This window comes from Ranitomeya imitator, chromosome 6 (assembly GCF_032444005.1).
Source record: "Ranitomeya imitator isolate aRanImi1 chromosome 6, aRanImi1.pri, whole genome shotgun sequence".
NCBI lineage: Eukaryota > Metazoa > Chordata > Amphibia > Anura > Dendrobatidae > Ranitomeya > Ranitomeya imitator.
Window position 1 is genome coordinate 242,598,481 of NC_091287.1, and position 17,571 is coordinate 242,616,051.

General features: G+C 46.1%; 1 protein-coding gene across 1 annotated transcript in view; it reads left to right on the forward strand.

Annotated features, from left to right (window-relative positions):
* LOC138642404 (NFX1-type zinc finger-containing protein 1-like) overlaps positions 1 to 17,571 on the forward strand; it is a 418,979-nt gene that overhangs the window by 74,188 nt on the left and 327,220 nt on the right. Inside the window, exons 4-7 of the mRNA XM_069730530.1 lie at positions 232 to 285; positions 619 to 672; positions 2,557 to 2,610; positions 3,914 to 3,967. Of these exons, the coding sequence (XP_069586631.1) occupies positions 232 to 285; positions 619 to 672; positions 2,557 to 2,610; positions 3,914 to 3,967 (216 nt within the window). The remainder of the gene's footprint in view (positions 1 to 231; positions 286 to 618; positions 673 to 2,556; positions 2,611 to 3,913; positions 3,968 to 17,571) is intronic.

The following is a 17,571-nucleotide window of genomic DNA, read 5'->3' on the forward strand; positions in this document are numbered from 1 at the left end:
AAATTCTTGTCATTGCAGCAGGAGCCTGGCCATTATAGTCATTGCAACAGAAGCCTGGCCATTAGTCCTGGCCATTAGTCACTTTTTTCTATGTTTGGAATGTAGCTGAATTTACACTTCACAAATGATGTTCATGTAGGTCATTTGGCATTAAATAGTAAAATTAAAGAGACTTTCTAAACTATTGAAAAAACCTACAAAATCTTACAGTACAGGCTTCATTTTCTGCAGGTGGTCAGAACACCCATCAGCAAGGCCAAAGTGCAAGAGGAAGAGGGACGCATGGTGAGTATAGCGCTCCACTTTTTTCATTGGCTGCTGGTACGTGAATCCTCACAACATTATAATACTATAACTTAGCTTGCATATGTCTTAAAAATGTATGAACCATGTCTTCTTTAAAGGGAACCTGTCACCATGTTATAGAGCAGTAGGAGCTGATTTGGTAGATGTATAGTTTAGTTAGAAAGTATTCAGTATACATTGTATTTTAATCATTTAATAATATGCTGTTTCGGGGATCATTGGTCCAGTGGACAGTCCTATCAGTGACTTCCAGCTACCTACTGTATGTATACAGACTTATACAAAGTAAAAGCAATATATTTTTCGCTGCAGGTGGCCAGAACAACCATCATCAAGGTGAAAGGGCGGGAGGTAGGGGGACGCATGGTGAGTACAGTGCTCTATTTTTTTTCATTGGCTGCGGGCCACTTGTCTCCTCACAGCATTGTAATACAGTAACTGAGCTGGTGTTTGTGTTAAAAATATATGTACATTGTCTTTTATAATAAAATAGGTATGCAAAACTTGGGTTTATGAAAATTGTTTCAAATCCTATGACTGATTGTTATGTTTTTTCACGTTCTGATTTTAAAAAATACTTCTAATTTTAACCATCAAGTCTAAATTTTGCACAAAACTCATGTGAAATTACATACAAGCAACATGAACAAGAAAAATATTGTAGTAAAAAATATACACAATATTATACACAGTATACAAATTTAGTCATTCTGGAACTTTATTGGGAATTAATTCTTGTGCCTTTTCCTTTTCTCTTATACTGTAGAAGGGCTGCGGATCTTCTCTGTGAAGCATCCAGCAGTAGTCCCAATCATGTTCATGTTCCTATCTCCTTGATATCCTGATGAAATCTTTCTCCTTGCTCTTTGCTAACTGTGCCAAGGTTTTCAGGAAAGTAGTCCAACCTGGAATGTAAAAAATATAACTCCAAATTCATCAGACAACCCAAGGCTTTGAAATGTTTCTGCATGTTCTCCATGATGGACTTAAATTTTAGATCTTTGATGTTGCCTAGAAATTTCTTTACGACTTTTTTAAAAGAATCCCAATCTTTTTTCTCAACAAATTTCAGTTTTGTTTTCAACACATCGTCCTTCATAAGTTTCCGAAAATCTGGACCCACAAAAATGCTTTCCTTCAGTTTTGCTTTTGCCAGTCCCTGAAACTTGGCACACAGGTGTTTAAAAGTCTCTCCTTTCGGTAGAGCATTCTCAAACTTCTTCATCAGTCCAAGCTTAATGTGGAGAGGTGGCAGGAGAACTTTAGTGGGATCAAATAACATTCCGCAACTATGTTCTTGAGTCCACGATGCAAAGATGTTCTCGTTGGCCAACTTTTTTGGCTCCAGTGATGAGTCCTATCCCAGCTGTCCCTTTCACACAAAAAGCATCAGTACTTTGTGTTTCTTCCTTGCTGCCCAAGGAGCAAAGAGAATACTTTCAGATCACCACATATTGACCATCCTTGATCCTAGTAGTTAAGTTTCTTGAGAATAAAGTCTAGATTCTCATAGAACTCCTTCAAGTGCACACAATGACCTAAGGGCATTCAAGCATACTAGCTTTCATTGTGCAGTATGCAGCTTTCAGACTTTTTTTTTTGACAAATCAATAGTCTCCACTCACTCACATTGTGCTCAATGTTAAATTTTTCCATCAGCCCAGGAACATCACTGCAATACACTAGAGCACAGTATTAAGAAAAGTATGGAAGGAATTCCTTTTCTCTTCTTCGGTACCATCAACCATTTCTAACTAATCTAATGCCACGGAAATCATCCACCAAAGGTAAAGCATAAGGGTCAAATTATGGTGCAAGAAAAAAGCCTCTACTATGGAGTCAGTGTGTGTGAGAAAACTGTATTTTTTCGATATTTTTGCTGAGTTCAGTGATTGAAAGTATATGAAAATCACCTTTTTTCAAATTGTATCCTTGCAGACCTGTGTAATGAATCTCCTTTAAATATGGCCACACATTGGTAGTCCATTAATGTGATGCTGTGATCGCTATTGACCGCAGAATTTAAAGGGGTAACAGTTAGGATTAAAACTTTCCCTGAAATTCCAGCCATTACAGCAGGAACATGGCTGTCTGTCATATTTTCTTTGCATGTGTGGCATTCAGTGGAATTTACACCTCCCAAATGATGTTCATGTATGTTTTTGTTTACTAAAGGGTTCAAATCAAGAGACTTTTAAAACAACATGTAAAAATTACAAAATCTTACAGTACACGCTTTTTTCTCTACAGCTGGTCAGAACACCCATCATCAAGGCAAAAGTGCGGGAGGAAAGGGGACACACGGTGAGTATAGAGCTCCACATTTTCCATTGGCTGCTGGTACTTGAATCCTCACAACATTCTAATACTATAACTGAGCTTAAATATGTGTTAAAATGTATGAACCATGTCTTCTTTAAAGGGAACCTGTCACCATGTTATAGAGCAGTAGGAGCTGATTTGGTAGATGTATAGTTTAGTTAGGGCAGTCTCACACGTCCAGATATTTCCGGTACCAGAAAAATCGGTACCGGAATTATCCGTGTCCGTGTGCCGGTGCATTTCTGTGGCACATCAGTGTGGCACACGTGTGCCGCCCGTGTGCCCACTGGGTACCACACGCACCGTGCCGGAGACAGCGCTAAAGTTTAGCGCTGTCCCTGGCATCGTGCTGAAGCCCCATTCATATCAGCAGCGTTTGCTGTAGAGAAGATATGAATATTAGCGTGTAATATCAATATCCAGGTCCCCACCCCCCTCCCACCCCGTGTGCGCCCCCACCACTGTGATTAAAATACTCACCTAGCTTCCGGATCCCTCGCAGCGCCCTGTCCTGGCCGCACCTTGTACTGTATGAGCGGTCACGTGGGGCCGCTCATTTACAGTAATGAATATGCGGATCCACCCCTTTGGGAGGTGGAGCTGCATATTCATGATTGTAATTGGCGGCCCCACGTGACCGCATACAGGAGAAGATGCGGCCAGGAGAGGAAGCAGCGCCGGCGTGAATTTTTAGAACAGCGGGGAGGGGCGCACAGGGGGTGGGAGGGGATTGGGCACATAGATCTTTATTTTAAACACACTTATTCATATCTTCTCTACAGCAAACGCTGCTGCAGGGAAGATATGAATGGCGGCTTCAGCACCAGTGGGGGAGACAGCGCTTAATGTAGCGCTGTCTCCTGCACGGCACACGGACTGCACACGGACAACATCCGTGTGCGGTACGTGCTTTACACGGACCCATTGACTTTAATGGGTCCGTGTAATACGTGCGCTCCCACGAACACTGACATGTCTCCGTGTTTGGCACACAGAGACACGGTCCGCAAAAAATCAATGACATCTGAACAGATGCATTGATTTTTATGTGTCTACGTGTGTCAGTGGCTCCGGTACGTGAGGAAACTGTCACCTCACGTACCGGAGCCACTGACGTGTGAAACCGTCCTTAGAAAGTATTTAGTATACATTATGTTTTAATCATTTATTAATATGCTGTTTCAGGGATTATTGGTCCAGTGGGCAGTCCTATCAGTGACTGCCAGCTACCTACTGTATGTATACAGACTTATACAAAGAAAAAGCAGTAGATTTTTCTCTGCAGGTGACCAGAACAACGATCATCAAGGTGAAAGGGCAGGAGGTAGGGGGACACGTGGTGAGTATAGTGCTCTATTTTTTTTCATTGGCTGCTGGCTACTTGTCTCCTCACATCATTGTAACACAATAACTGAGCTTGTATTTGCATTAAAAATATATGTACAACTAGCTGAAGAGCCCGGCGTTGCCTGGGCATAGTAAATATCTGTGGTTAGTTATAGCACCTCACTTCTCTTATTTTCCCATCACGCCTCTCATTTTCCCAATCACATCTTTCATTTTCCCCCTCACATCTCTCATTTTCTCCCTCACTCCTCTCATTCCCCCCTAACACTTGTCATTTCAACCTCACATCTGTCATTTTCTGATCACTCCATTATTTTTCCTCACTCCTCTCATTTTGCACTCACACCTTTTCATTTTCACCTCACACTTCTCATTTTCACCTCATCACCTCAGTATATACATGTTTGTCATCTCCCTTATATATAGTATACATCTGTATGTCATTTCCTGTATATAGTATATACCTGTATGTCATCTCCCCTGTATATATTATATACCTGCTGTGTGTCATCTCCCCTATATATAGTATATACCTGAATGTCATCTCCTTCTATATATAGTATATACCTGTATGTCATCTCCTCCTGTATATAGTATATACCTGTGTGTCATCTCCCCTGTATATAGTATATATCTGTGTGTCATCTCCTCCTGTATATAGTATATACCTGCATGTCATCTTCTATATATAGCATATACCTGTATGTCATCTCCTCCTGTATATAGTATATACCTGTAGGTCATCTGCTCCTGTATATAGTATATACCTGTGTGTCATCTCCTCCTGTATATAGTATATACCTGTATGTCATCTCCTCCTGTATATATATGTACCTGTATGTCGTCTCCTCCTCTATATAGTATATACCTGTGTGTCATCTCTCCTGTATATAGTATATACAGTGGGGCAAAAAAGTATTTAGTCAGTCAGCAATAGTGCAAGTTCCACCACTTAAAAAGATGAGAGGCGTCTGTAATTTACATCATAGGTAGACCTCAACTATGGGAGACAAATTGAGAAAAAAAAATCAAGAAAATCACATTGTCTGTTTTTTTATCATTTTTTTGCATATTATGGTGGAAAATAAGTATTTGGTCAGAAACAAACAATCAAGATTTCTGGCTCTCACAGACCTGTAACTTCTTCTTTAAGAGTCTCCTCTTTCCTCCACTCATTACCTGTAGTAATGGCACCTGTTTAAACTTGTTATCAGTATAAAAAGACACCTGTGCACACCCTCAAACAGTCTGACTCCAAACTCCACTATGGTGAAGACCAAAGAGCTGTCAAAGGACACCAGAAACAAAATTGTAGCCCTGCACCAGGCTGGGAAGACTGAATCTGCAATAGCCAACCAGCTTGGAGTGAAGAAATCAACAGTGGGAGCAATAATTAGAAAATGGAAGACATACAAGACCACTGATAATCTCCCTCGATCTGGGGCTCCACGCAAAATCCCACCCCGTGGGGTCAGAATGATCACAAGAACGGTGAGCAAAAATCCCAGAACCACGCGGGGGGACCTAGTGAATGAACTGCAGAGAGCTGGGACCAATGTAACAAGGCCTACCATAAGTAACACACTACGCCACCATGGACTCAGATCCTGCAGTGCCAGACGTGTCCCACTGCTTAAGCCAGTACATGTCTGGGCCCGTCTGAAGTTTGCTAGAGAGCATTTGGATGATCCAGAGGAGTTTTGGGAGAATGTCCTATGGTCTGATGAAACCAAACTGGAACTGTTTGGTAGAAACACAACTTGTCGTGTTTGGAGGAAAAAGAATACTGAGTTGCATCTATCAAACACCATACCTACTGTAAAGCATGGTGGTGGAAACATCATGCTTTGGGGCTGTTTCTCTGCAAAGGGGCCAGGACGACTGATCCGGGTACATGAAAGAATGAATGGGGCCATGTATCGTGAGATTTTGAGTGCAAACCTCCTTCCATCAGCAAGGGCATTGAAGATGAAACGTGGCTGGGTCTTTCAACATGACAATGATCCAAAGCACACCGCCAGGGCAACGAAGGAGTGGCTTCGTAAGAAGCATTTCAAGGTCCTGGAGTGGCCTAGCCAGTCTCCAGATCTCAACCCTATAGAAAACCTTTGGAGGTAGTTGAAAGTCCGTGTTGCCAAGCGAAAAGCCAAAAACATCACTGCTCTAGAGGAGATCTGCATGGAGGAATGGGCCAACATACCAACAACAGTGTGTGGCAACCTTGTGAAGACTAACAGAAAACGTTTGACCTTTGTCATTGCCAACAAAGGATATATTACAAAGTATTGAGATGAAATTTTGTTTCTGACCAAATACTTATTTTCCACCATAATATGCAAATAAAATGTTAAAAAAACAGACAATGTGATTTTCTGGATTTTTTTTTCTCAGTTTGTCTCCCATAGTTGAGGTCTACCTATGATGTAAATTACAGACGCCTCTCATCTTTTTAAGTGGTGGAACTTGCACTATTGCTGACTGACTAAATACTTTTTTGCCCCACTGTATCTGTGTGTCATCTCCCCTGTATATAGTATATACCTGTGTGTCATCTCCTCCTGTATTAGACCTCGTTCACACGTTATTTGCTCAGTATTTTTACCTCAGTATTTGTAAGCTAAATTGGCAGCCTGATAAATCCCCAGCCAACAGGAAGCCCTCCCCCTGGCAGTATATATTAGCTCACACATACACATAATAGACAGGTCATGTGACTGACAGCTGCCGTATTTCCTATATGGTACATTTGTTGTAGTTTGTCTGCTTATTAATCAGATTTTTATTTTTGAAGGATAAGACCAGACTTGTGTGTGTTTTAGGGCGAGTTTCGTTTGTCAAGTTGTGTGTGTTGAGTTGCGTGTGGTGACATGCATGTAGCGACTTTTGTGAGATGAGTTTTGTGTGGCAACATGCGTGTAGCAACTTTTTTGTGTGTCGAATTGCATGTGACACGTTAGTGTAGCAACTTGTGTGCAGCAAGTTTTGCGCATGGTGAGTTTTGCGCGTGGCGAGTTTTGTGTGGTGCCTTTTGAGTATGTGCAAGTTTTGTGTGAGGCAAATTTTGCATGTGTTGCAACTTTTGTGCATGTGGCAATTTTTCCGCGTGTGCAAGTTTTGCATGTGGCGAGTTTTCCATGAGGTGAGTTTTGCACTTGTGGCGAGTTTTGCAAGAGCCTAGTTTTTGCATGTGGCGAGTTCTGCGCGTGGCGAGTTTTGAGCGGCGACTTTTGTGTTTCGACTTTTATGTGGCGAGGTTGGAGAATGTGTGGTGAAATGTGTGCTGAGGGTGATATGTGTTCAAGCACGTGGTAGTGTGTGGCGCATTTTGTGTGTGTGTTCATATCCCCGTCTGTGGTGAGTATCCCATGTCGGGGCCCCACCTTAGCAACTGTACGGTATATACTCTTTGGCGCCATCGCTCTCATTCTTTACGTCCCCCTTGTTCACATCTGGCAGCTCTCAATTTGCCTCCAACACTTTTCCTTTCATTTTTTCCCATTATATAGATAGGGGCAAAATTGTTTGGTGAATTGGAAAGCGCGGGGTTAAAATTTCACCTCACAACATAGCCTATGACGCTCTCAGGGTCCAGACGTGTGACTGTGCAAGATTTGGTGGCTGTAGTTTCGACGCCTCCAACACTTTTCCTTTCACTTTTTTCCCCATTATGTAGATAGGGGCAAAATTGTTTGGTGAATTGGAATGCGCGGGGTTAAAATTTCACCTCACAACATAGCCTATGACGCTCTCGGGGTCCAGACGTGTGACTGTGCAAAATTTTGTGGCTGTAGCTTCGACGCCTCCAACACTTTTCCTTTCACTTTTTTCCCCATTATGTAGATAGGGGCAAAATTGTTTGGTGAATTGGAACGCGCGGGGTTAAAATTTCACCTCACAATATAGCCTATGACGCTCTCGGGGTCAAGACGTGTGACTGTGCAAAATTTTGTGGCTGTAGCTGCGACGGTGCAGATGCCAATCCCGGACATACATACACACACACATACACACATTCAGCTTTATATATTAGATGTATTTTCTAATAAAATAGGTATGCAAAACATGGGTTTATGAAAATTTTTTCAAATCCTATGACTGATTGTTATGTTTTCTCACGTTCTGATTTTAAAAAATACTTCTATTTTTAACCATCAAGTCTAAATTTTGCACAAAACTCACGTGAAATTACATACAAGCAACATGAACAAGAAAAATATTGTATTCAAGAATATACACAATATTATACACAGTATACATATATATCATTCTGGAACTTTATTGGGAATTAATTCTTGTGCCTTTCCCTTTTGTCTTATAGAAGGGCTGCGGATCTTCTCTGTGAAGCATCCAGCAGTAGTCCCAATCATGTTCACGTTCCTATCTCCTTGATAACCTGATGAAATCTTTCTCCTTGCTCTTTGCTAACTGTGCCAAGGTTTTCAGGAAAGTAGTCCAACCTGGAATGTAAAAAAATATAACTCCAAATTCATCAGACAACCCAAGGCTTTGAAACGTTTCAGCATGTGCTCCATGATGGACTTAAATTTTAGATCTTTGATGTTGCCTAGAAGTTTCTTTACGACTTCTTTAAAAGAATTCCAAGCTTTTTTCTCAACAGCTTTCAGTTTTGTTTTGAACACATCGTCCTTCATAAGTTTCCGATTATCCGGACCCACAAAAATTCCTTCCTTCAGTTTTGCCTTTGCCAGTCCCTGAAACTTTAAACATAAGGATGAATGACCTCGGGGAGATCAAAACATCCAACACCGCGGAGACACCATCACGTGTTTCTCAACGCAGTGATGCAGAACACTGCCCCCATCCCTTATGGGAAATATGCAAATGCATGTAGAAAAGCCGCGGAGACACCATCACGTGTTTCTCAACGCAAGCAATAAATAGCCAGGTCTTTCACCGGGAAGGAACAACCACGGGAAGGGCAGCATCCTAAAAGGAAAACCACCTATGCCAAAACATGGTATCCATCCACAGACAGCTGTTTCGGGGTGTTTGCCCCTCATCAGTGTGGAGTAGGAAACTGGCTATTAGGAGCAGTACCTAGTAAAAGGACTATAACCATAAAGATGAATGACCTTGCAGAGATCAAAACATCCAACACCGCGGAGACACCATCATGTGTTTCTCAACGCAGTGATCCAGAACACTGCCCCCATCCCTTATGGGAAATATGCAAATGCATGTAGAAAAGCCACGGAGACACCATCACGTGTTTCTCAACGCAAGCAGTAAATAGCCAGGTCTTTCACCGGGAAGGAACAACCACGGGAAGGGCAGCATCCAAAAAGGAAAACCACCTATGCCAAAACATGGTATCCATCCACAGACAGCTGTTTCGGGGTGTTTGCCCCTCATCAGGTGGAGTAGGAAACTGGCTATTAGGAGAAGTGCCTAGTAAAAGGACTATAAGGATGAATGACCTCGGGGAGATCTAAACATCCAACACCGCGGAGACACCATCACGTGTTTCTCAACACAGTGATCCAGAACACTGCCCCCATCCCTTGTGGGAAATATGCAAATGCATGTAGAAAAGCCGCGGAGACACCATCACGTGTTTCTCAACGCAAGCAATAAATAACCAGGTCTTTCACCGGGAAGGAACAACAACGGGAAGGGCAGCATCCAAAAAGGAAAACCACCTATGCCAAAACATGGTATCCATCCACAAACAGCTGTTTCGGGGTGTTTGCCCCTCATCAGTGTGGAGTAGGAAACTGGCTATTAGGAGCAGTGCCTAGTAAAAGGACTATAAAAATAAGGATGAATGACCTCGGGGAGATCAAAACATCCAACACCGCGGAGACACCATCACGTGTTTCTCAACGCAGTGATCCAGAACACTGCCCCCATCCCTTATGGGAAATATGCAAATGCATGTAAAAAAGCCGCGGAGATACCATCACGTGTTTCTCAACGCAAGCAATAAATAGCCAGGTCTTTGACCGGGAAGGAACAACCGCGGCTTTTCTACATGTGGATCGCCCCCAGACACAGGGCCACGGGTTCTCGGTACTGGGCCTCTCTGGTTCGGTTCTGAGGCTGTCATGGTGGCTAGACCCGGTCCGTGACCCTGCTAAGGGGCGTCCAGTAAAGGGGTTTGTACAGTCTGTCAGAGGTTCGTGACGCCACCTGTGGTGTTCGGTCAGGGTGACCGACGCTGCTGTGGGGTCCGCTTGGGTGATGGAATGGCAGCTGGATGGTATACCTTCCCACAGGTGAAGTAAATCCCCAGGGCTTCCCAGTAAGGTGGATGGTGATGATGTAAGGCGCAATCAATAACGAGGACACAAGGTTGCAGTCTCTTTACCTTTTTCTGAAGGCTTCAATACACTCAGACCAGAGCACGTTCAACAAGGCTATCAGAGACCGGCCGGTCCCATGGGCACATCCAGAGTTTCCCTCGCAGATGGAAATCGTTGCCTACCAATAGCGCCTGTGTGTTGTAGTCCTACCCTGCTGAGCATTCAGAATAGTCCTCACAACTGCTGTTTCTCTTCGTTCGTTCTCTACAGCTCTCTCTCTCTCTCTCCCTCGTTCTTTGGTTCCAGATGTTGCTAGTTTCTAACGTCCCCCAGGTATGTTATGGCTAGGATGCCACCCGTTTGACGGGAAGGCTTGGAGGTCGTCCGGGACCCTAGAGATGCCCCTCTCCCAATGTTGCCCCCTATGTCTTCGTAGGTGTAGAAGGTAGACAGCCAACCTATAATCAACTGTCCAGCGGAATTTGAAGTAAGGCCTGAAGTCAGTTACTCCTATGGTGATCCGGCCACCGACTACGCGCCTCAGTAAGATGTTGCCTTCCTCTCTCGGCACGACTCTTACTGGCTCTCCTTTGTGCTGATCTCGTTTACACTGTTCCACAATATTCTTCCCCTCTTGTCTCTTTCTTAGGACACCACCGCAATGTGTGCAGGCGCGGTTCCGTTACTTTCTGTTCTGTTCGCTAGGCACCTGCCAGGTTCCCACGCCTGACAGGGACCCCCCTGTGCCTTCTCCCTGCAACACCCCCTGCCACAGGATGTTGCCTGGTTCCAACCCAGTCAGCTTCTGACTAACTTCCTCCCCAGCCCCTAGTTTTACCAGTGTGAGGAGTGGCCCAATAAATAAAGCTTTTTGCTCCCCCTAGTGGCCGGAGTGTGAAGTGTAATGTGTTCTGGTGATACCTGGTCAGGAGAACTCCTTAGTGCCATCGGACGTACCGCTACTCGCTTTGGGGCCATACTGCAACGACCAGGTCTCTGGGGCGCTGCACTCCCCCCCCCCCCCCCCGATTAAATCCAGTACTCCTGGACTGGTAAGAAGAACAACAATATAATGCAGTGAAAGACATACAAAATTTTTGAATGCTAGGAACAAGTAAATAGAAAAAGGTGCTTCCCTTTATGGGAGGTAAGGACACTTGAACGTTACAAACAAAATAACAGTTAAATATTTTTAAATAACATTATGACTATAAATAACTCTCAGTACCCAGCCGGGTATACTACTAAGTGCAAATTTTTGGAACAAATAACTAACTCTTCCTTTAAGGGCGTATAAGCTGAACCCACTAAAGGCCTACTATCAAGTACTACAACAACTCAACTTTCTTTTCCGTTCTCACTTCACCAATGCAGGACTGCCTAGCTCCTTGGCTGAGCCTACTGCCATTGTGCCGGCCATCTTTCTACATCTCTCAGGAGGACTCTCTCTCTAACCCCTATGGGTTCACTTCAAACTTTCCTGTCCTCAATCTTTATTAACATTATCAAACTTTCTAAATTCTTCAACATTATTAACGTTCCAACCTTTATCAAAGTAATCATCAAACATTCCCTTTAAGAGGGACCCAAGTCTCTGGTGCAGATTCTCTTTCAGCAAGCAAGTCCTTCTGCATCATGTCTTCGCAAAGTCTTCTTTAGCTTATAAAACCAGTAGGGAGCACCTTTAAGAAGGTGCAAACTATATACAAACAGTTTTGGATTCATTCACTGTCCATGATCCGGCAGTCTTTGCAAACAATGATGAACTTTGTGCAAAAGTAGAAAAAGAAATAGAAAACAATAGGGATCCCGGGTAAACAAAGGGATGCCTTTAAAAAATAACCCTGGGCGGGTTTAAAGCAGCAAAAGCAGGAAACAGTTAAAGAACTATGTACATTTGTCGGGGTTTCGAGGTTTAGTGCTGTAACTCAGGGGGTAGCACCGGTCGGAGTAGCCCAGCTGGATACTGGCGGCTACCAGGTGCCACATAAGGGGCTCCCTCACTCCAGATGGGAGCCTTATGGCTTTGCATATCTCTTTTCTCATCCGATGCGGTATCAATGTCACTAATCGGTTCTTCAGGTATAATCTGGGTTCGAATGTCAATTTTGGTAGTAGGTTCAGTAGCGGCAATAATGCCCACTGTGGTAGTAGTATCAGGATTCGTCAGTTCAGAGTTAATCTTAGTCATGGCAGCAGGTGGTGCTGCTGCGTAGCCTATCAGTGGGTCTTCTGTCACTGGGGCAGGGTTGGCGTTCTTACCTGCCACCACGGTGTCCTCGGGGTCGGCCAACTCTGCCAACGGCGGGCTCCGGAACGCCGACCGTGGGGCCTTGCGCTGCGGCGTTGCCATCTCTATTTGCAGTAGCTCGCTTTCCGACAGGACCTTGCTTTCTGGCTTCGGAGCGCTGGAACTTCTTTCTCGCTCCGGACCACATGAGGCTGCCGACAGACGTCTGGTGAGGCCCCCGGTGACGATCTCCTTCCACCCGGCCTCAGTGCTCAGCTGCGTCCGCCGGAGTCGATCGCTGAGCTCGTCCACTTCAGCCTTCAGGAAGTCGGGGCCAACAGGTGACGCCTGGTCACGGTATCTCTGGGTAGCTGGGGGAGTCCTCGGTTCCGACCCCATGCTCCGATCCCGATCGGCTGGCCATGGCGTCTCCTACGTGGTTCACTTCTTCTCCCTCCTTGTCCTTTTCCCGCTCTCTCCTTTGTGGGCGGTTTCATTTTCTTTGTCTCCACCCTCCACTGAGGATCAGGAGGCGGATCTCAGCTGCTGACGGACACGTCCTCAAGGTACAGAAATACTTAGACTGGGCGGCCATTATCTTTCGCGCTCTCCAGCTTACTCACGCCCACTTCCACGCCCTTCTTCTTCTCCTGCGCTCCTCGTGGCGCTATAATGGTGGCAGTTTTGGCGGGAATCTTGCGGCAGATAGCAATACACAGTCTTTGCAATAAATCACAGTCCAACACGTTTCAATCACAGTTCCAAGGCACACATGACCCAATTCTTCAGGCTTAAGTACGATCCTGTTCGTGACGCCAAGTTGGATCGCCCCCAGACACAGGGACACGAGTTCTCGGTACCGGGTCTCTCTGGTTCGGTTCTGAGGCTGTCACGGTGGCTAGACCCGGTCCGTGACCCTGCTAAGGGGCGTCCAGTAAAGGGGTTTGTACAGTCTGTCAGAGGTTCGTGAAGCCACCTGTGGTGTTCGGTCAGGGTGACCGACGCTGCTGTGCGGTCCGCTGGGGTGATGGAATGGCAGCTGGATGGTATACCTTCCCACAGGTGAAGTAAATCCCCAGGGCTTCCCAGTAAGGTGGATGGTGATGGTGTAAGGCGCAATCAATAACAAGGACACAAGGTTGCAGTCTCTTTACCTTTTACTGAAGGCTTCAATACACTCAGTCCAGAGCACGTTCAACCAGGCTATCAGAGACCGGCCGGTCCGATGGGCACATCCAGAGTTTCCCTCGCAGATGGAAATCGTTGCCTACCAATAGCGCCTGTGTGTTGTAGTCCTACCCTGCTGAGCATTCGGAATAGTCCTCACAACTGCTGTTTCTCTCCGTTCGTTCTCTACAGCTCTCTCTCTCTCTCTCCCTCGTTCTTTGGTTCCAGATGTTGCTAGTTTCTAACGTCCCCCAGATATGTTATGGCTAGGACGCCACCCGTTTGACGGGAAGGCTTGGAGGTCTTCCGGGACCCTAGAGACGCCCCTCTCCCAATGTTGCCCCCTATGTCTTCGTAGGTGTAGAAGGTAGACAACCAACCTATAATCAACTGTCCAGCGGAATTTGAAGTAAGGCCTGAAGTCAGTTACTCCTACGGTGATCCGGCCACCGACTACGCGCCTCAGTAAGATGTTGCCTTCCTCTCTCGGCACGACTCTTACTGGCTCTCCTTTGTGCTGATCTCGTTTACACTGTTCCACAATATTCTTCCCCTCTTGTCTCTTTCTTAGGACACCGCCGCAAGGTGTGCAGGCGCGGTTCCGTTACTTTCTGTTCTGTTCGCTAGGTACCTGCCAGGTTCTCACGCCTGACAGGGACCCCCCTGTGCCTTCTCCCTGCAACACCCCCTGCCACGGGATGTTGCCTGGTTCCAACCCAGTCAGCTTCTGACTAACTTCCTCCCCAGCCCCTAGTTTTACCAGTGTGAGGAGTGGCCCAATAAATAAAGCTTTTTGCTCCCCCTAGTGGCCGGAGTGTGAAGTGTAATGTGTTCTGGTGATACCTGGTCAGGAGAACTCCTTAGTGCCATCGGACGTACCGCTACTCGCTTTGGGGCCATACTGCAACGACCAGGTCTCTGGGGCGCTGCACTCCCCCCCCCCCCCCGATTAAATCCAGTACTCCTGGACTGGTAAGAAGAACAACAATATAATGCAGTGAAAGACATACAAAATTTTTGAATGCTAGGAACAAGTAAATAGAAAAAGGTGCTTCCCTTTATGGGAGGTAAGGACACTTGAACGTTACAAACAAAATAACAGTTAAATATTTTTAAATAACATTATGACTATAAATAACTCTCAGTACCCAGCCGGGTATACTACTAAGTGCAAATTTTTGGAACAAATAACTAACTCTTCCTTTAAGGGCGTATAAGCTGAACCCACTAAAGGCCTACTATCAAGTACTACAACAACTCAACTTTCTTTTCCGTTCTCACTTCACCAATGCAGGACCGCCTAGCTCCTTGGCTGAGCCTACTGCCATTGTGCCGGCCATCTTTCTACATCTCTCAGGAGGACTCTCTCTCTAACCCCTATGGGTTCACTTCAAACTTTCCTGTCCTCAATCTTTATTAACATTATCAAACTTTCTAAATTCTTCAACATTATTAACGTTCCAACCTTTATCAAAGTAATCATCAAACATTCCCTTTAAGAGGGACCCAAGTCTCTGGTGCAGATTCTCTTTCAGCAAGCAAGTCCTTCTGCATCATGTCTTCGCAAAGTCTTCTTTAGCTTATAAAACCAGTAGGGAGCACCTTTAAGAAGGTGCAAACTATATACAAACAGTTTTGGATTCATTCACTGTCCATGATCCGGCAGTCTTTGCAAACAATGATGAACTTTGTGCAAAAGTAGAAAAAGAAATAGAAAACAATAGGGATCCCGGGTAAACAAAGGGATGCCTTTAAAAAATAACCCTGGGCGGGTTTAAAGCAGCAAAAGCAGGAAACAGTTAAAGAACTATGTACATTTGTCGGGGTTTCGAGGTTTAGTGCTGTAACTCAGGGGGTAGCACCGGTCGGAGTAGCCCAGCTGGATACTGGCGGCTACCAGGTGCCACATAAGGGGCTCCCTCACTCCAGATGGGAGCCTTATGGCTTTGCATATCTCTTTTCTCATCCGATGCGGTATCAATGTCACTAATCGGTTCTTCAGGTATAATCTGGGTTCGAATGTCAATTTTGGTAGTAGGTTCAGTAGCGGCAATAATGCCCACTGTGGTAGTAGTATCAGGATTCGTCAGTTCAGAGTTAATCTTAGTCATGGCAGCAGGTGGTGCTGCTGCGTAGCCTATCAGTGGGTCTTCTGTCACTGGGGCAGGGTTGGCGTTCTTACCTGCCACCACGGTGTCCTCGGGGTCGGCCAACTCTGCCAACGGCGGGCTCCGGAACGCCGACCGTGGGGCCTTGCGCTGCGGCGTTGCCATCTCTATTTGCAGTAGCTCGCTTTCCGACAGGACCTTGCTTTCTGGCTTCGGAGCGCTGGAACTTCTTTCTCGCTCCGGACCACATGAGGCTGCCGACAGACGTCTGGTGAGGCCCCCGGTGACGATCTCCTTCCACCCGGCCTCAGTGCTCAGCTGCGTCCGCCGGAGTCGATCGCTGAGCTCGTCCACTTCAGCCTTCAGGAAGTCGGGGCCAACAGGTGACGCCTGGTCACGGTATCTCTGGGTAGCTGGGGGAGTCCTCGGTTCCGACCCCATGCTCCGATCCCGATCGGCTGGCCATGGCGTCTCCTACGTGGTTCACTTCTTCTCCCTCCTTGTCCTTTTCCCGCTCTCTCCTTTGTGGGCGGTTTCATTTTCTTTGTCTCCACCCTCCACTGAGGATCAGGAGGCGGATCTCAGCTGCTGACGGACACGTCCTCAAGGTACAGAAATACTTAGACTGGGCGGCCATTATCTTTCGCGCTCTCCAGCTTACTCACGCCCACTTCCACGCCCTTCTTCTTCTCCTGCGCTCCTCGTGGCGCTATAATGGTGGCAGTTTTGGCGGGAATCTTGCGGCAGATAGCAATACACAGTCTTTGCAATAAATCACAGTCCAACACGTTTCAATCACAGTTCCAAGGCACACATGACCCAATTCTTCAGGCTTAAGTACGATCCTGTTCGTGACGCCAAGTTGGATCGCCCCCAGACACAGGGACACGAGTTCTCGGTACCGGGTCTCTCTGGTTCGGTTCTGAGGCTGTCACGGTGGCTAGACCCGGTCCGTGACCCTGCTAAGGGGCGTCCAGTAAAGGGGTTTGTACAGTCTGTCAGAGGTTCGTGAAGCCACCTGTGGTGTTCGGTCAGGGTGACCGACGCTGCTGTGCGGTCCGCTGGGGTGATGGAATGGCAGCTGGATGGTATACCTTCCCACAGGTGAAGTAAATCCCCAGGGCTTCCCAGTAAGGTGGATGGTGATGGTGTAAGGCGCAATCAATAACAAGGACACAAGGTTGCAGTCTCTTTACCTTTTACTGAAGGCTTCAATACACTCAGTCCAGAGCACGTTCAACCAGGCTATCAGAGACCGGCCGGTCCGATGGGCACATCCAGAGTTTCCCTCGCAGATGGAAATCGTTGCCTACCAATAGCGCCTGTGTGTTGTAGTCCTACCCTGCTGAGCATTCGGAATAGTCCTCACAACTGCTGTTTCTCTCCGTTCGTTCTCTACAGCTCTCTCTCTCTCTCTCCCTCGTTCTTTGGTTCCAGATGTTGCTAGTTTCTAACGTCCCCCAGATATGTTATGGCTAGGACGCCACCCGTTTGACGGGAAGGCTTGGAGGTCTTCCGGGACCCTAGAGACGCCCCTCTCCCAATGTTGCCCCCTATGTCTTCGTAGGTGTAGAAGGTAGACAACCAACCTATAATCAACTGTCCAGCGGAATTTGAAGTAAGGCCTGAAGTCAGTTACTCCTACGGTGATCCGGCCACCGACTACGCGCCTCAGTAAGATGTTGCCTTCCTCTCTCGGCACGACTCTTACTGGCTCTCCTTTGTGCTGATCTCGTTTACACTGTTCCACAATATTCTTCCCCTCTTGTCTCTTTCTTAGGACACCGCCGCAAGGTGTGCAGGCGCGGTTCCGTTACTTTCTGTTCTG